At 34.3% G+C, this 19837-nt stretch overlaps 3 protein-coding genes across 6 annotated transcripts in view; 1 reads left to right on the forward strand and 2 right to left on the reverse strand.

Annotated features, from left to right (window-relative positions):
* The window catches only part of myripb (myosin VIIA and Rab interacting protein b), a 150012-nt gene extending 142373 nt beyond the window's left edge, over positions 1–7639 (forward strand). For 3 of the 4 annotated variants that reach the window (XM_065294859.2, XM_065294858.1, XM_065294861.2), the window contains 6 exons: positions 472–534; positions 3237–3419; positions 3543–3704; positions 3942–4037; positions 4542–4614; positions 7174–7639. In XM_065294859.2, the coding sequence (XP_065150931.1) occupies positions 472–534; positions 3237–3419; positions 3543–3704; positions 3942–4037; positions 4542–4614; positions 7174–7220 (624 nt within the window). In that variant the 3' untranslated portion in view covers positions 7221–7639. The remainder of the gene's footprint in view (positions 1–471; positions 535–3236; positions 3420–3542; positions 3705–3941; positions 4038–4541; positions 4615–7173) is intronic. The other variant, XM_065294860.1, reaches the window with a different exon arrangement.
* Positions 7640–9274: 1635 nt separating this feature from the next.
* prlh2 (prolactin releasing hormone 2) lies at positions 9275–13694 on the reverse strand. The gene is made up of 3 exons (XM_065294863.2): positions 13541–13694; positions 12581–12767; positions 9275–12014 (listed from the first exon to the last, which is right to left on the reverse strand). The coding sequence occupies exons 1-3, from the start codon at positions 13604–13606 to the stop codon at positions 11827–11829; spliced, it is 441 nt and encodes a 146-aa protein (XP_065150935.1). The 5' UTR covers positions 13607–13694; the 3' UTR covers positions 9275–11826.
* A 3284-nt stretch (positions 13695–16978) lies between these two features.
* On the reverse strand, positions 16979–19205 carry zfand1 (zinc finger, AN1-type domain 1). Its single transcript, XM_065295019.1, has 8 exons — positions 19123–19205; positions 18860–18902; positions 18607–18646; positions 18201–18328; positions 17935–18026; positions 17664–17785; positions 17423–17578; positions 16979–17308 (listed from the first exon to the last, which is right to left on the reverse strand). Exons 1-8 carry the CDS (start codon positions 19175–19177, stop codon positions 17132–17134), a joined length of 813 nt encoding a protein of 270 aa, XP_065151091.1. The 5' UTR covers positions 19178–19205; the 3' UTR covers positions 16979–17131.
* Between the last annotated feature and the right edge of the window lie 632 nt (positions 19206–19837).

Genomic DNA, 19837 nt, shown 5'->3' on the forward strand with positions numbered 1-19837 from the left:
TCCTTACCATGTTTGAAAGATTTGGTTGCTAACAGGAGTTAACTTACAGGCTGTGAGTCCGAAGCGTGAGGAATTATGATAATGTCAGTCTTGTCTACATCACCAATCACAGGAAGTAATTTTTACCTAAAATCCGTGTGTTTGTTGTAGTCCAAGAAAAGAGATTTACGTTGGAGACGATAACTCGTGTCATTGTTTACTTTGGGGTTTGTACCTTTTGCATATCGTTGACATGAACTTATACACACTTACACATCAAATATAATGTAAAAACGTGATTCGGACAATAGGTGCTCTTTAATCTCATTTAATGTTTGTCTTGTCTGCTGTCGTTCATCTACACATCAACATATCTATATTTACCTTTCCACTTGTCTGTCTTTTTCTCATGTTGTACCCCATGATTCCTTTCTCTCTTTCTGTCTCTCTCTCCCTCTCACTATCTCTCTCCACCACTTCATACTGGTTCAGGAGGGGTTCAATGATCGTGCCCTACAGCAGAAGCTTCTGTTACTCTCATCTTTCGCACAGCAGGTGAGATACATCATGAGCAGAAGTGCACTCTAAAACATGCCGGATTATTTATAATGCAGCGTTGGGTCAAAAAAAGACAAATCCAGCCATCGGGTTCAATTAACCAAGCATTATGAGTTGAAACAACCCAGCATAAGCTAAATTGTTACACAAAGGGTAGAGTTTGTCCCTTTTTGACCCAACACTTGGTTGAAAAATAACGCAGCATTTTTAAAGAGTGTGTTGGGTCTGGTTCAGGAACAAACACTTTCTCTCAGTCTGCCTTGAGACACTGCAAAGTCTAGTAAAGCATCTAAGCAAACACAAATTCATTCATATGCGAAGTTTTAAAAGTAATAAAAAAAGAAATATTTTTATATTAAAATGCTGTCATGTTATGGGGCTCAACAAAGCGATGCTCCATAAATTACATCCATCCATCATTGAAGTCATCCAAATGACTCCAGTGGGTTTATACACTCACCTAAAGGATTATTAGGAACACCATACTAATACTGTGTTTGACCCCCTTTCGCCTTTAGAACTGCCTTAATTCTACGTGGCATTGATTTAACAAGGTGCTAAAAGCATTCTTTAGAAATGTTGGCCCATATTGATAGGATAGCATCTTGCAGTTGTTAGAGATTTGTGGGATGCACAGGGGACGAAGCTCCCGTTCAACCACATCCCAAAGATGCTCTATTGGGTTGAGATCTGGTGATTGTGGGGGCCATTTTAGTACAGTGAACTCATTGTCATGTTCAAGAAACCAATTTGAAATGATTCGAGCTTTGTTACAAGGTGCATTATCCTGCTGGAAGTAGCCATCAGAGGATGGGCACATGGTGGTCATAAAGGGATGGACATGGTCTGAAACAATGCTCAGGTAGGCTGTGGCATTTAAACGATGCCCAATTGGCACTAAGGGGCCTAAAGTGTGCCAAGAAAACATCCCCCACACTATTACACCACCACCACCAGCCTGCACAGTGGTAAGAAGGCATGATAGATCCATGTTCTCATTCTGTTTACGCCAAATTCTGACTCTACCATCTGAATGTCTCAACAGAAATCGAGACTCATCAGACCAGGCAACATTTTTCCAGTCTTCAACTGTCCAATTTTGGTGAGCTTGTGCAAATTGTAGCCGGTTTTTCCTATTTGTAGTGGAGATGAGTGGTACCGAGTGAGGTCTTCTGCTGTTGTAGCCCATCCGCCTCAAGGTTGTGCGTGTTGTGGCTTCACAAATGCTTTGCTGCATACCTCGGTTGTAACGAGTGGTTATTTCAGTCAAAGTTGCTCTTCTATCAGCTTGAATCAGTCGGCTCATTGTCCTCTGACCTCTAGCATCAACAAGGCATTTTCACCCACAGGACTGCTGCATAATGGATGTTTTTCCCTTTTCACACCATTCTTTGTAAACCCTAGAAATGGCTGTGCATGAAAATCCCAGTAACTGAGCAGATTGTGAAATACTCAGACCTTCTGGCACCAACAACCATGCCACGCTCAAAATTGCTTAAATCAACTTTCTTTCCCATTCTGACATTCAGTTTGGTGATTCATATTGTGTGGTTCTGGTGATGTGTTTGTTTGTGGGTATATGTGCGTCTGTGTAATATTATTGGTATCACTGGGGTTATACATGTATATTTCTCAGGCACACAGTGTCCCTTTTATAGTTTGTGGCTGTCATTCTCTTAGGACTGCATTTGGATCAATTATTTCTCTGATCAAAGCATAAACCAACCATTAATTGATTTCTCAAGTATTCATTACTGAATCCCGCAGGTCCGCTCTTTCTTCCTGGTTCTTTCATTCTCACTTTCTCATCTTGAAAAGTCATTTCACCCTTTTTCATGTATCCTTACTGTCTCACGAGCACACACATAGACAGATTGATGTACATCTAATATTGATGCCTTATTTGTATTCTAGATGAACTCTCATGCTTGTTACATTTTGTAAAAAGTATTGACAAAAACAGAAGCCATTCACGTCTTATGATGACGCGAGTACTGGTGTTCTAGTGTAAGTTATGAATGCGCTTTTAGTCACGTCACAATTTTATCTCTTACAGGGGACATTTCACAAGACTTTTTTAAGATGTCAAATAAATCTTTGGTGTCCCCAGAGTGAGTATTTGATGTTTTAGCTCAACATATCATATAGATCATTTATTATAGCATGGTAACGTTGCCACTTTATGAGCGTGAGCAAAAATGTGCAGTTTGTTGGTGTGTCCTTTAAAATGCAAATGAGCTGATCTCTGCACTAAATGGCAGTGCCGTGGTCGGATAGTGTAGATTAAGAGGCTGTATTATCCCCTTCTGACATCACAAGGAGAGCTGAATTTCAATTAGCTATTTTTTCACATGCTTGCAGAGAATGGTTTACCAAAACAAAATAACTGGGTTGATCTTTTTTTACATTTTGTAGGTTGATAGAAGTACTGGGGACCCAATTATAGTGGACCCAATTATTTTATATTTATTAAAGCATGTAATTTTGTACAGAAAGCACCAATATTAATTACACCCATTTATTAAACACAGGCATTATTTTAGGAAGTACTGATTCATAATGTTTGTACTTTTTGCTTCATTCGTACTTATAACATGGCTTATATATCTTACTTACGTTGTCTCACAAGATGACCACAAGAGTTGGTTTATCAGTGGATCTCTGCTCTCTCTCTCTCTCTCTTGTTTATTATGGAGCAGAAGTATTCGGCCGCATCCTTGTGCAGCATCACCACAGAAGTCCTAAAGGTCCTCAATGCCACAGAGGATTTGCTTGGAGAGGCGGAAGGTAAAGTGCACGACCCTTCTCCAGCTGGCACACCATTATCATCTCGCCCTGGAAATAAGAAGTTGGACCAGCACCTCACTAAGATGGAGGAAAATGTAAGATTATCAAAATTAAAATTATCCAAGTAGAGGTTTTTGCTACTTTTTTAGGAAAGTCCAAGGTCTGTGTGTTTCGAGCCCCAGGAGTTTCACCATTTCTTTTTTTTGTTTTGTGTGCAGGTGTATCTGGCTGCAGGTGCAGTGTACAGTCTAGAGGGGGCGCTAAGTGATTTAGAAGAATGTGCCCGCAGCATTAGCAGCTCCACCACTGAAACTGAACTGGCCTACCTGGAGGATCAGGTAGCCACTGCTGCCGCCCAAGTGCAGCAGTCTGAGCTCCAGGTGAGGGTGTGGATGTGATACAGTTGGATGGTTACATGTGATATCAGCACAGTACCTTAATAACTTAAGTCCTTTACAAAAATGCAATTATTTCAGCTTCATACTCATACACAAAATAGACAAAGTAAAAGTTGGATAAAAAATACTTAAATTGATAACACCTAAAAAATTAAGTTGTTAACTTACATGTATAAGTGAAAAACACTTAAGTTTAAAATGTTAATTTGTTTAATGTAGATCTCTGATATCGAGGCAAGAATAGCGTCCCTCAAATCTGCAGGATTGAATGTGTCTACATGCACACGATTTTCCAAGTTCAAGTCTAAACCTAAGGTGGGTTTCATCACCTTGATGTATAAACTTTAAAAACCTTAAAAAAAATTTATTGGTTTATGTTTGCTTTGTGACGTGAGGTTTTATATTTTGCACTTAAAGGGGACATTTCACGTGACTTTTTAAGATGTCAAATAAAACTTTGGTGTCCCCAGAGTATAAATGTAAAGTTTTAGCCAAAAAATACAGAATAGATAATTTATTATAGCATGTTAAAATTGCCACTTTGATTGTCCTTTTAAATGCACATGAGTTGATCTGTGCAATATATGGCAGTGCCATGGTTGGTTAGTGCAGATTAAGGGGCGGTATTATCCCCTTCTGACATCACAAGGGGTTTATTTAGGTTGAACAAGCACTGGCGACCCAATTATAGCACTTAAACATAAAAAAGTCTGATTTTCATGATATGTCCTCTTTAAAGCATGTTGACATTAATGTGTACTTTTAATAAGCTGGATGTATGCTATCTATGAAATAGTAATGGCACTTGTCCTGTCTTAGGCCCAGACGTTAGATTCTTCTCGGCATCAGAGGAGAAAACTTCCTGCACCTCCTTTCAAAAGTCTATCTACAGGTTAGAAAAAACTTACATATACGATCATTTAGCAATAATGCTCTCATACACTTTACTGTAGGGCAAGGTTTTAAAAACACATAATAGCAGACACAATGGCGGACTGAGACAATAATTCAGGCCGGAAATTTGAATCCATCCCAGGCCACTTTCACTAATATTAGGCTTATATTATTAGTTGATATGTAGACTGCCTGACAAATAATACATTTGGCCTCTGTATTCATCCAACCGGTATAACATTTATACAGATTTAAAATATAAAAGGGGACTGACCAACAAGTGATCTATTTTAATAATGATTTGTCAAGATACAATACGGTATCTATACCCTCAAAAACTCCCAGGAATACACCATGGCAAATACACAGTTGGCTTTTACTTTTTAAAACATATTTACTGTAATAATCTATACTTTTTTATATTAATAAATTTAAAGACCTTTTAAAGGGACATTCCACTTTTTTGAAAAATGCTAATTTTCCAGCTCCCCTAGAGTAAAAAATTGGATTTTTATCATTTTGGAATCCATTCAGCCGATCTCCAGCTATATCACTCTAGGAGAGCTGGAAAATGAGCATATTTTCAAGAAAGGTGGAAGGGTCCCTTTAAGAGCGGCAAATTGAAAGTAATAAAGCATGATTTGCAGTTTTTCACAACAAACATTTTTGTAAAATGATGAACTTAACATTTCAGCCTTTCGTCTTAGTTTGCACAAAACAGCAGAACTTATTGAAACTGCAAATTCATTTTCTGCCAAACGCTTTTGGAGCAACAGTAGAGATAACGACTGTACAAAAAGACATTTGCGTCTGTGGCTATGGCTTTTCTGTGGCTATGGCTTTCTCTCTCTGCTCGTCTTTTGCGCTTGTGCTGCATAAGAGTTTTTTTTGTGATCTTGCGGCACGTTTTCTTAAAAAATGCGAAGGAATATGCGGGATATTTATACAATTTTATGCAATGAAATTGCGGGAACTTGCAAAAATTGCAGAAACGTGCAAAAATTACAGGAACTTGCAAAAATTGCGGGAACTTGAAAAAATTGCGAGAACTAGCAAAAACTGTTTGCAGCTTTTGCAGCTTTTCAGTGATGTTCACATCACTTCATAACGTTCCCATGCCGCTTGTGTGAAGTAAATGCAACATTTTTCAGCTTTCTGCTAAGATATATGTGATTTTTGCTACCAAAATGCAGGGGTTATAAAATCATGCAAGCCCTGCTGCATATTTTGCGCACGAAAATCTGCAATTTATGCTGCAAAAGTGTGGTGTTTTTGAAAAAAAAAGCGGCCCCTGCATAAATATGCGGACTTTGGCTAATTATACGTTAAATCATGTGATCACATAATCGTTTTTTCTGGAGAGACTGATATTTGCACGATTGTCAGATTTAGCCAAAAATGCAGTGCGTTTCCGCTGTTAGGTCATGTTGTGGCATTTTCTGATTGCCTGATTAGTAGATTTTGAGAGGTCCGTCATTCAGAAATACCGGTTCAGAAATACCAGTCTGATAAAAAATTGCTCAATTCCAAGAAAACAAGTCAGACGCACCTAAAGGGTTTTGCATCAGAGCTCTTCATATGCAGTTTTTTGGTTATTTCCTATAGCCTACAGTGTTTACAGTACTTTGCCTCTTTTCTCTGAGCAACCGTCGTTCTGAAATTGATCAATATAATTTTCCTCGCTGTTTTTTAGGATCTTATCTTTACATTTTATCCTTCACATAACATAGAAATGCATCTTTTGCCCGTGTACTAAACATTGTGCATGTGTGACCGCACGTATAAACCTACTGACATCCCAGAGGCATCATTTCAGTCTGCTTCAGTGAAAAGAGCACCTTTCTCATCTCTTGACGTTGAGCACAGGGAGAGGTTGATGAAAAAACATGTTTTCACGCCAAGTGACATTACACATTCTGATTTGAAAAATAAGGTGGAATGGGCAACCCGTGAAAAGGTGTGAGACTTAATGCACCATGCAGGAGAAGAAAAGAGCAGAGGATCCATTAGAGAAGAAACAGTAAGCCGACTGCCAGCATTATTTCTTTTCCACCGCTTTCGTCCTTACGCTTCTGTCTTTACTGTATGTTAATTAATGGGTTTCTCTTTAGCCCGGGCCATTGATATGATCATGATTCATATCGATTTCTTTATTTCACATTAGCTGCATCTTGAAAGGACAAAACGAGCTTGTTAGTCACGTAAACCTGTTAATAGCTGGAGATGATGATGGTCATCTTGTACTGTAGGAGGCCTGAAGTGGTTCTTCTATGTAGCCAACATTGTTTGATAGCTGTTTTCCCTGATACTCTTTTTGTGCTGTTCAACACAAATCCATATGATTACATCAGAAAGTTGGTTAGTGACCTTAAATGAATTCAGCAAAAGCAGAACTGAACAGTACAAGCAATACGTATGACTCATGCACTATAAGTCATATGATAATATGAACATACATCTCACTAAATATACTTTATGATCACATTTACTGTAAGTTAAAACAATTGAAGTATGTATAAAATTTCCTAAGAAGGCCTTCTGAATTTCTTTCACACAGAAATGGAGTATAAACCCGAGTCACAGGTGAGATCTATGAGGCCATGACAAGAGGATACGTGATCTCCACATTTGTCAAATATGGCTTCTTATCGCTTCATTGACTGCTAGGACCATCAGGCTGTTCCACACCAGTGCCTTGATCCAACTGTCGGTCCTCAAATATAATCAGCATTAATGCGACAACCCCTGGAGCTCTACACCTCTGTGCTCCAGTAACCAGAGCATCACATCTGTTTCTCTCTGCCTTAAAGGAGACCACACGGCCTCCAGTGAACCACACAGAGGGTGTAATTGTAATTTTAGCATTCTGACATATAGGTGGACAATAGTAAGTGTTAACAATCTGGGACCTTCTTTCTCCTTTTCTAACTGTTTTCGAGTGTTGTACATGTCTGTTGGAAATGTAAATGATGAAAATGCTAGACCATACAGTACTGTGCAAATGTTTTAGGCCACCACAATGTTGATGTAAAAAATGACATCATATTAACATATATTTTTGTGTTACTTTAACTAAACAAATTAAGTTAAACAATTTCAAACTATTTTTCTAATTTATGTCTTCTTATCACAAGTCAAAATTACTTCAATTGGTAATCCCTAAAATCAGATTTTTTTTACTCATTTTAAGTAAAGCTTTTTTTTAGGTGTTACCAATTTAAGTATTTTTTTTTAAGTTTATCCAACTTTCACTTTTTACAGTTTTGACAATTATAATAAAATTATAAGTTTAATATAGTAACGTATTTAGTGTAATCTCCCCATTTATTGAATTCAAGACTTCAGTCTCCTTAACTTTTCCCCCACCATTAACGAGTTATCTTGTTAGTTAAGAGAAATGCTTCCCTGCCAATGACGAGTTTTTACGGTAATCCATATTTCCACTATTATCCACTAGGTGGCACTCTTATCCAACTTATTAAACACGAATTCAAAAGCAGTAAATACTCCATGTATGTTTTTAATAGGGCTGTCAAAAGATTAATCGCAATTAATCTCATGCAAAATAAATGTTTCTTTGTGCATAATGTATGTGTGTGTGTATTGTGTGTAAATATCATCTATATGTAAATACACACATACATTTATTTAAGAAAAAAAAAATGTTTATGAATATATTTTTTCTTTATATAAAATATCAAATATATTAAAATCCAAATAAATATGTATATACATGTAAATATTTCTTAAATATATATATGCATGTGTGTGTATTTATATATACAAAATAATTACATACAGTTGCATACATCTATATATTATGCAAAAACAAACTTTTATTTTGTATGCGATTAATCGCAATTAATTTTTTTGTCAGCCCTAGGTTTTAAGTATAACAAAAGTCCTTTACAAAAATGCAATTATTTCAACTTTTTTTTTTTTTTGAAGAAACTTACTTATACACAAAATAGACATAGTTAAAGTTTGATCAACTGTTAAAAAATTACTTAAACTGGTAACACCTAAAAAATTGAGTTGTTTCAACTTACATGTTTAAGTAAAAAAACTTTAATTGGTAACACCTAAAAAATATATAATTACTAGATTAATAACACATAAAAAGATATTTAAACTAATATGTTTTTATTTAAAGTAATTTTGTTAAGTTAATGCAACTTTTTAAATTTTACAGTGTATTTGAGAGGTGATAAAAAGAGAACAAATTAAGATACGACGAAAGTTTTTTTTAAAGTAGAAGTTTTTTTCTTTCATTTGATATATTGTATGTTTATATATTTAAAAAAGAAAAAAGTTTAAAGAAGAAAAAAATGCTGGCGCTGGCTGGCAGGCAAATTTAAAAAAAAAATGCTGGCAGCAAAAGAGTTAAAAGAGTTTAGTGCCAAGAAAGGTCAAACTAAATACTGACTTTTACCTGAAAAGCCATTTTGTTTTGAAAATTGCGGGTTTATTTTAGGGCTGGGCATAGATTAATCTAGATTAACCTCATACAAAATAAAAGTTTTTTTGCATAATATATGAGTTTGTGATGTGTGTAAATATTATGTATATTTAAACACACACACATACATATATATACATTTAAGAAATTTTATTTATATATAATTTAGAATATATAAAAATATAAATAAATATATATACACATGTAAATGTTTCTTAAATACATACACAAATGTGTGTGTATTTATATATACATAATAATTAAACACAGCACAAACTCATATGTTATGCAAAAAATTACTTTTATTTTGTATGAGATTAATCTAGATTAAAGATTAATCTTGAAGAAAAAAGGTATATCATTGGTAAAACAGCAAACCTGGTGGTGGCCTAAGACTTTTGCACAATGGTAAAGTTTTAAGTGTATGAAATGTCTATGTGAAAGTAAACACAAGATATCTGCAGGACCCTTTTGAATTTAATTCATCTCAATCGCAGCTTCCTCAATCATTTTTTGTTTTTTTTCCTGGCACAAATAACTCAGGTTTCTTTTCCGATCATCATTTTTTTTTGTCACGTCTTTGTCATTAATATAGTTAATGAAATTGTTATCAGCATCTAAATCAACTGAGATCATTCTTACACTTGCATTTAAAATGTCATTTTTTTGAGAATCAGTGTCAAGTATTATTGGAAAGTACTTGACCATCTTGCCATATAATGAGTTTGTGTATGTACGTGTGCAAACACATGTGAATGTGTGTGTGTGCAAAACCAGAAACCTCCCGTGTATTCACACTTGTGTCCAAATTAACCCAGGATATTCAATCCACTATTAAGTAGAAATATTAAATCAGTGCCTCATTCTATCTCAGTACACCACACTTCAGTCATTTGCTAACAAGTGCTACAGGCTGTGGTGACTCCTAACATTGTTTAATGAATTTGAAATCTCCTGGATTTGTATTGTAAGAAAATTGCTTTAGTATTAAAATTCAGCTACATACTTAAAATGCAAAGTGTGGACGTCCTGTAAAATTATCTAAGATAAATTGCATTGCAATTTATAGTCTATAGAATAGTGATTATAAATATTGGCAAAAATATATATCACTGTACAAAAAGCATTAAGTTAAAAAAACTTGGTTTTGCAAGTTAATTTAACTTACTATTTTAGGTTTCGTGAAAAGTTGACATAACTTTTTAAAATTTTTAACAAAATAAGTGGAAATTGTTCAATGTAACTTAAATGAACATATAATTGATTTGGCATAATTTTTACAGTGCAGTATTAAATACACCCAAAATGGTCTGAGGGTGCTGAGAAAAAAAAATATATAATAAAGCTTATATATTTGTAAAGCATATATCAGTCATCCCACTCATTTCTTTTACAGTATTACATTGCCATATTATATATATATACATTCTATATAAATGCAAATCAGATACGTGTTGTGATTAAGATGGATCCTCAGTTTGACATCTAATTTTCACGTCAGTATTTTATGAACAATTATGTGACTGTATATGACATATCATGTCATGTTGTTTTTTTTGTATAACTATGATAAAATCTAGGCAGTGTTGTCCTTCCAAACCCATTGATTATTGGGATTTTTTAACAATAGGCAACAGAAAGCAAAAATATTTTTGTGTTAATTAAATGTTTTTAATTTGCACTGTAAAAAGGTTTATTGGTTTAACTTTAAAATGTATGTACCTGGTTGCCTTAAAATGTTGAGTTAATTCAACTTAAAAATAATAGTTGACACATAATTTTTTACACGTTTTTGAGTTTACTAATATTTTTAAGTTAAATTAACTTAAAAGTTTAAGGCAACTAGGTAACTTACTTTTCACAACTTTTTACAGTGTAGAAATGTGTTTTTATGACACAACAAATGTGTCCATATCGAGATAATGAATTTTTATCAGCTCCTTGGTTTTAATTTATTTGAAGCCGACAGAGAATCAACTAGCATGTTCTTCACTGTCCTACTTTGTCTTGGCCATTATACCACAGTTTTAAGTGTCTCAAACGGGTCCTGCTCCCTGTTGTTGTCTATGGCAATGTTTATGTATAAAAGCATGTATCACATTTCTAATGTAAAAACGTCCAATGAAAAGCACATTGAAGAAGTTAAGTGTCCTACAGTGTCATGTATTTTTCTATTAAAAAAATATCCAATGCACATTTGCATTTGAATAAATTACAAAAACAGAAGAGACAGACATGCAATATGTTGGGTTCCATAGGTGTATTTCGGGTTTGTCATGATAACAGAATGAAAGGACATTAGCCTGCCTCTTATCAGAAGAGTGTATTTGTGTATTTTAACAGTAAGTGTTAACAGCGATACAGATAATATTCTGAATAAGCCAATGATTTCTCATGTGCCAAATTTCTTCTGACAGAAACAGTGTTGAGTTATATACACAAATAAAATACTCATGAACTCATGATTCAGAACTCCATTTGTATCTTTATATATTTTAACAATTCAATTGTGGAGCTGTAATTTGCATAATTCATCTAGTAGCATAAGTGAATCAAACATATACATTTGTCAGTTTATTTATTAATATAGATTGCATTTGTTATATGTACAGATATATTCGTTTGCCAGTCATTTTATGTGAAATCAATGTTGTGGGAGACAAAGTCATACAGAATATGAGAAAACGGATCAGTTGAACACTAATACACTTCAATAATTACAGCCAACGGGCAGATGAAGGCATGAGGATGTTATGGTAACCAGTCTGAATCATCCTGTGCCAGTACACTACGCAAACTCTCTTTATTCCTGAAAGTGTTTAACAGGAGCTCCAGAGACTTGACCACAGGTTGTAGACCACCTGCACTCTGCCTCTTCCCAAATCGCCCGATGGGTCTCACACCACGCCCCACATACCAGAATGGGTCAATCTCTGGACCTGATGTGGATACATCCAAAGTTAAAATTAATTTGTATTTTGTAAACAAGCATACAAGTTTTTTCACTAAGAAATTTCTTTCTTATTTTGAATTTAATTCAATAGGTTAACCTTAATGTGTTTACTAGTTTTACCATCCCTTTAAGTACTGAGTATTAATATTAATTAACAACATGTACGACTGAGGTTTTGTCTTAGTTGCATGTAATTATGCAAAAAAAAAATTCAAACAATTTTGCTGTAAATATATTAAGTAGATGTAACATTTGTAACAAAGACATTCTAAAATAAATAAAAATTATATGAGACATTTTAGTAACACTTAAGCACACTTGTCTGTATAATGCAATATAAAAATGCATTATTTAAAATGTTGTGTGTTCATAATGTTTTTATTTTATTGATATATTTTATTGATATATTTTTACATATTATTTAAAATAACTGAATGAAACTAAATTGTATATATTGCGGTGCATTTTTTGCATTTATTGATGCAAATGTTTACTTATATTATGACTGTGGTCACACTTATTTGTATTCAAATAAACTGTGAAGTAACTCACTTCTGTTATCGACGTTATGGACGATGTGGAGGTCGTGCTCTACTGTGGTGCCATGTGCATAGGACGCAGTCGTGGACAAGATAAGCAGCACCAGGAACGCGGCGCTTCCCAAACGCGACGGAATCAGGCACTTTGTTACCGGCTGAGATAACGCGTCAGGCAGCATGCTGGCTCTGGATACAGGGCACTAGAAGAGATGTGCAAGATGGTAAACGCAATTAAAAAAATAACTATTTAAAAAAAGACATGAAATATCCATAACAGATCATTACTAAACCTTAAAAAAGGCCTAATGACGTAATAATATTTTCTAATGGCATGATGTGTAGTGGGCGTTTATTCATAGGTTACACATTTGACGGTCAAAAACACCAACATTACAAATATTGTAGTATACTTTGGCATTTACTTTATCAGACTATTAAAGTTCTGTATAGTGTTTTTAAATAATAAACAATTCATCAATTCACTGTTCATATGGCATTAACGTAAGGTTATAGTACTAATACAGTAACAGGCTAGTAGGCTACTAATATTTATAAGTCTTTAGTATACAGTACATTAACATTTTTATAATTACCAAAATATAAAATTATAACATAGTTTAGGTCTATATCCTAAAAAGGCTACTAAAGTAGGCTATACTACAGTATTTTTCATAGCGCAGTGGAATGGACGCAAGGTGACCACCTTTTTTAACGCGTGTTTTTAACTTTTTACGCATCTTATTTAAGGCAATGCTCATGACACATATGACGCGCGTGCCTATTCATAAACTTGCATTTAAAAAAAAATAGCCTACTGCAAACGTAACACAAAATCACGGGCTGTTTAAACGCACCCCTAATACAAATCTTGCAGTTGTTATCTAAACTTTCAAGAAAAAAAACTTTTGATTTGTAATTTAATAAAAAAAATTAAACCTCTGTTGAAGAAAGTGTTAATAGTTAATGGACTTACATTTGTCTTTGGACGCTTGATGTTCAGTAACAGGTGGTTGTGAGTTCCTTCTTCAGTCTCAGTCATTCAGAAATGAAGATGTCATGCTTATATATCGTAAGGTGTCTGTCACAAAATCGATTAGATCGCGTCAACATCACAGGACATCCCCCCATATATCCCTCCTCCTACTTTCCCAACCTCTACTCTCCTTTGACTTGAACCCATCAAGGTGAACGAGTGATGAAGAGCTCGTTTATTTGTGAATCAAACACGTTCTGACTCACTTCATCAACGTCTATCTGACACACACAACATTAACTTCTTTGAGAAACACCAGCCTACCAGCCTTTCATGCAAAAAAAAAATAATAATACATCAAATGTAATAACCAGCTGCAAGCAAATAAAAGTCATGTTTAAACAGGTTTTACTAACAGGTTTTACTTTACTGGTGCAGCTGGTATTTTTTTATTTTTTTTAATAAGTACACCTTTGCACATAAAGAGTTCATATTAGTACCTCAGATTGGTTACAAAGGGTGAATATTACACTTTAATAAATAATGTTGGGTTATTTTCAGCCCACCACTGTATCAAAAAGGCACACACCTAGACGTTTGTCAATTTTTGACCCAACGATTAGTCGAAAATAACTTGTCGAAAAAGTACAACTTTGTACCTAAACAGTTCATATCTTGTATCTTACATTTCATATTACAGGTACATATTAATATCTTAAAGGTACAAATTGGTCCCTAATGTATATTTCTCTGTATGGTACATATTAGGACCTTTTTAAAGGGTACTGCCCTGTTGACAGCTGGTGCATATATTTTGACCTTTTTTTTTTTGACATTGCAACAAAGCAACCTAACACGCCTCTTGTTTAAATAATCCGTCTAAAATGCTTATAATAAGCAGAGTAAACGAACCGATTTCCTCCATTTCTGTGGAGTTGTCCGGGTTTCACTGAAACCACATGTTCGACAGATTTATTAAAAGGTTTCAACCTGAAAAACAGCAGGTTCAATCATTCACCCTGCTCTGTTTTGGGGATGTTTGGGGTGTAAATCTTAGCCTACACAGAGAGTGGGTTGATACAAGCATTGATCAACTGTAGTTTACTCCACACTAAAATCCAGACACCAGTCATTCTCGCAAACTGTTCAATGAACCATTATCTGCGTCTGACTAGTGTGGGTGTGTTTGTGGGTGTGAGCAAGCATGCGTTTTGAGGAAAATTATTGCAAAGGCCTGCGTCACCATGCAACATTGTATTTCAAAAGCACATAATGGATGAGATAAACCAGGAACGCAGGTTGTATTTTGAATCATTCTGTACTATATTTATATACTTAAATATTTGTAAGAAGTTTATTTATATATTTTCAGTAATCATAAATTATCCAAACAAAGACTTTTATATGAACAGATGGTACCCTACACTGTCAGAGAAAGAAATGGTCCCTTGCTGTCACTGCGGCAGTGCTTTTAAAAAGTACACCTTTGCACCTAGAGTTCCTATTAGTACCCCATATTGGTACCAAAGAGCGCATATTACACTTTAATAAATAATGCTGGGTAATTTTTAGCCCACCACTGTATCAAAATTAACCCAGGAAATTTTTATATTTTACAGATCAATGGGTTAAAACAACCCAGTTTATGTTAAATTACAACCCATTGGGTTGTGTTTGTCCATTTTTGACCCAACGATGCGCTGAAAATAACTCTAAAGTAACTTTAAAGTAGGCTACATCAAATGGAATCAAATATATACATATCTGTAACTAAATGGTACATATTAGGATATATTTTTAAGGGTACCACCCCAGTGACCATTTTCTTCTGACAGTGTAAATTTCCAGTAAGAATTAAGATACCATGAATCCGAATCTTCAGATCTCCAACAGTCAATATTAGATGTCTGTGACTTCTTAGACATCTGTTATTAATATTTCACTGACTCACTGATTTGTGTAAAACCTAATGAAATCAAGCATGTACCTTAATTTATACTTTACATCTTACTTTAAGATAAAAATCATATTATTATTTTATGTAATGTATATAGATATATTATACATTTATATCAGGGGTTTTCAAAACATCCCTCATTAGCAGTGCCCATTTCAGATATCACTTATTTCATCTTATTATTCTGGCACTGCGACACATGGTTTACATTTTTTATCTAGAGACATTTTAACATATAATCTTCACTGATGTAGCGTAATTTTTGGTTTAGATATATTTTATATGGAATTTCCAAAAAGGTCCTTTGTAACTACACTTTCTAAATTATACAAAAGCATAACCCTCTTGAAACAAGTATACTGTTAAATACATTCATGTTAAAAATGCTGGGTTATTTTCAAGCCAGCGTTGGGTCAAAATGGCACAAACCCAGCTGTTTGGTTAAATTAACCCAGAAAAGGTTTATATTTGACCCAACAACGGTGGTGTCAAAACAGTGGTCATAGAAACCACTGTGGCTTTGATGTTATTTATTGATCTGTGACTGAGGACCTGTTGTTTTTTTTTTTTTTTACAAAAGCAAGGAGGACATTATCACTCCCTTAATTCAATGCTTGTGTGGATGACATTCTTCTCATAAAATGTTCAAAATGATTCAACAAATAGTGATTCAAAAAAATTGTCTCATTTACCAAGCATGCATACATACAAATTTGTTCTTGAAATATGCGTTCAGACGTTTTAACTAACAAATCATGAATCCACAAAAACTTTTATACTAAAATTTATTCTAAATGTTTGCAACATAAGAACAACTTAGACAACACGTTTGCAATAATCATGAACAAGGAAATATAACCCTATAATATATATCGGTGTTATATATTTTATATATTTATATATTTATTCCTCGCTCATGATTATTGCGTACGTGGGGTCTAAGTTGTTCTTCTGCATATATTTAAAATAAATTTTAGTATGAAAGTTTATGTTGAACCATGATTTGTTAGTTAAAACGTCTGTACGCACATTTTACGAACAAATTTGTGTGTACGCATGCTTAGTGAATGAGACCCATTGCTTTCTTATGTCAGTGTGCATACAGTAAAAATAGATTTTGCTTAAACAAACCTCTTCAGCATGTCTGTTTCTTAGAAATATGTACAGCTGTTGCAAGAAACGAACACCCCTTTTCAGGTATTTTCAGGCAATTAGGGCATACATCAATGTGTGAACTCATCCTTAATGGCTCGTTCAATGGTGAAAGAAGGATACAAAAGTACATCCTCCATTCAGTGCAATCATTTCATGTCTTTTAGTATCAGGGTGCTTCTAAGAACTATCCATTTCTGCTGTGTTCATTTTATGATTTTGCAAATGCTTCTTTACATTTATGTATTAAGTACTCACAAGATTATTATGTGTGTGTGTGTGTGTGTTTGTCTTGGTCAATAACCAAATTCATAAATTACAATTTAAAGTAAGGAGTTTACAGCATTATTTATTAAAACATGTGGTGCATATCAGACTATATTTATATATATAGAGCTTTAAGTATCATTTTTCAGTAAACAATTCAATTATCTTGTCACAACCCACCATTTTTCAGACTTAGAAGTTTAAAGAAGCTTCTATCATAAAGAAGGAATATAAGCTGTGACATCATCAAGTCCAGAGCTCTCATTGTCCAGATACTCCAGAATGACATTGCCTCCATTGTGCAGAGGATATTCAGCATGAGATAGAAGTGAATGAAGGTTTGCGTCCATCTTAAAAGCATTGCCCGTCTCAGGATGACATAGACGAAGTTTCTGTTCATATAATGAGATGAAACAAAAGACCAATGATGAACATAGCTGTTAATGTATCAAAAAGATCTTCTGGGTAAAAATGACAATAGTCTTTTTTTCAAAGTGTTGACTGACCTTAGCAGTGAGAACATTATTGTTGTTTTTCAGACCGGCCTGAGATGCAGCGAAATCCACCACTTTACCGGCACTCCATTTAGAAGAGAAAAACATGGGCGAGCTTGAGTCTTTAGCCTCTTTAGGCAGAAACACCTGGAAATATGTCCTCTCCGTCTTTGGAAGAGATCAGATCTGTCATTTAATAGCTGTTTGTAGATTAACCATAAATGTGCTTAATGTATCTGATTTACTCTGATACCTGTGGTAGGCCTTTATCTCCTAAGGCATGCATCTTAAGCTTCATCAGTGCAACTTTTGCAGCCGTTGCAGTGTTTTTCGCTCCTTTTCTGCCTTTACTTGCAGGTGCATTTTTCTTAGACTCTGTGTAAGTAGTGTAGAAATGATTAAAACTGATGTTAATCTAAAATGAGTATCTACTGCCCTCTAGTGGAAAAGATGAGCATGTACACCGAAATAGATTTGTGATACCAACAATCTGAATGAAGGACACATAAAGCTCTTTAACTAACCCACTATCTTCTGTACCAGCTCCTGTGTTGCAGCCATACGAGGCTTTGGTGTCTCCAGCTTTTCACACTTATGGTCATCTTGATGACGATGCCTAAGTCGAGAAAAAAAAGAGACAGGTGTGTATAAGACAATGAAGCAGAGGTAAGTAATGAAATTATTTATTTTAATAATGCATATTCTGTTTTAGGACAAATTGGATTTGATTCACTAAAATAAAACTATCAAGATGAAAGATAAAACACTGGCGATATTAAGATGTTTGTACCCCAGACAGAAGTGTTTATCACAGTGTGGGCAGATGACAGGAAGTAACTCTCTTGCTTTGCAATCCTCAAAGTTACATGGATGTGATGTGTTTCCTCCAGACCCAGAGATCTCTCTCTTAACTGGCACCTGCACACACAAAAACACACATACAGCTAAACACAAGAGTCAGAGGGGTGTCACGTATAGCATAATCAGTAAAACTATATAAACATATAAAATTAAAACATTTCATATTAAAACGGATATGAAGCCAAAGGAATATATTTCTGTCATCTGTACTGCATCAATTATGGATTGTGCTTTTGTTGTCTTTAGTAAAAATAACAAACAGGACACCATAAAATCAAACTGAACAGCCACCATAAAATCAAAATAGTAAACAAATAATCCGACTTCAGCTTTACCTCTGGACAGGAGTGAGAGTCTCGGCTTCTGTGGTCCAAACTTTGAACATAGAGAAAGAAAACAATGTTACACGAACAATAGAAATACTATTGACTGCAATAAATGAATTCATGATATAATACAGTGTGCTTATGTACTGTATAATTATAAACAAACTAAAGCAACTAGTCTTTGTTAATATCCATACATCATGTACAATGTTATATTGTGTTGATTGTAACTTTACTCTGCCAACCAAACATCAAATCTTACCAGAATACTCCAGAACAGCTGCTACATACAAACGGAAGAAAATCTGCATTGACACAGAAAACATGAACAAATTTGCTGTGTGATTTTAATAAATAATATTTAAAACGAAAACATATTGAAGATTGCAGCTGACTCGAATGTATTATATGCAACTGTTATCAACATAAAGGCAAAATAGGCAATAAAGTTTAATATCTTATAATATTTATTATTATAATAATCGCTTCGCACCATTAGTTTTCCACAAACGTCAATAAAAATACCGTTTTGTTTGCATGATTCAATATCACAATGTTTTCCAATTTCCAGTTCTGCCATGTTGAAATGACGTCAAACGTTGTTTCAGAATAAAAGTCTCTTCGGGTACTATATGCATTTTATCCCACAATAATATATATTTTTAAAAAATCAGTAAGTGTAATATATATAAAAAAAATATATGATGTTTTGGGTACCTTTAATTCGGAGGTGGCCGTCTGGAACACTGGATATGTTTGCATTGTTGTTTTTTAATATATCTTTTTATTAAAGTGAAGATCAAAACACAAAACTCACAAAAGTAAAAAAGTAAAAAATTTTATGATCAGAGTTTTTGTCACACCATCTCCTCAGTTTGTTCAAGGAATTCTAAAGTAATATAATTTTAATCTGCGTTTTATAATCAAGTTATACATTTCTTTATGGAGTCCATGCAGGCTTAAATATGAAATAGCAAGAAATTCTTAAAGGGGACATTTCACAAAAAAATTTTTAACAATGTAAAATAAATCTTTGGTATCCCCAGGGTATGTATGTGAAGTTTTAGCTTAAAATACCATATTGATAATTTATTATAGCATGTTAACATTTTGCTGTTTTGGGGTTTGTCCTTTTAAATGTAAATGAGCTGATCTCTGCACTAAATGACAGTGCAGCGGTTGGATAGTGCAGATTAGGGGGTGGTATTATCCCCTTCTGACATCACAGGGGGAGCCAGAT

This window comes from Paramisgurnus dabryanus, chromosome 22, assembly GCF_030506205.2.
Source record: "Paramisgurnus dabryanus chromosome 22, PD_genome_1.1, whole genome shotgun sequence".
Classification (NCBI taxonomy): Eukaryota; Metazoa; Chordata; class Actinopteri; order Cypriniformes; family Cobitidae; genus Paramisgurnus; species Paramisgurnus dabryanus.

Bases quoted from the DNA above. Each gene is read 5' to 3' on its own strand.
- prlh2 (XM_065294863.2), bottom strand. From the start codon at position 13,606: ATGACTGAGACTGAAGAAGGAACTCACAACCACCTGTTACTGAACATC. The intron at 12,768-13,540 runs GTAAGTCCATTA...CATCTCTTCTAG, and splicing joins TCAAGCGTCCAAAGACAAAT to TGCCCTGTATCCAGAGCCAG. The intron at 12,015-12,580 runs GTGAGTTACTTC...TATCCACATCAG, and splicing joins CCATAACGTCGATAACAGAA to GTCCAGAGATTGACCCATTC.
- zfand1 (XM_065295019.1), bottom strand. From the start codon at position 19,177: ATGGCAGAACTGGAAATTGGAAAACATTGTGATATTGAATCATGCAAA. The intron at 18,647-18,859 runs GTAAGATTTGAT...CTATGTTCAAAG, and splicing joins AGCTGTTCTGGAGTATTCTG to TTTGGACCACAGAAGCCGAG. The intron at 18,329-18,606 runs GTAAAGCTGAAG...TTGTGTGTGCAG, and splicing joins ACTCTCACTCCTGTCCAGAG to GTGCCAGTTAAGAGAGAGAT.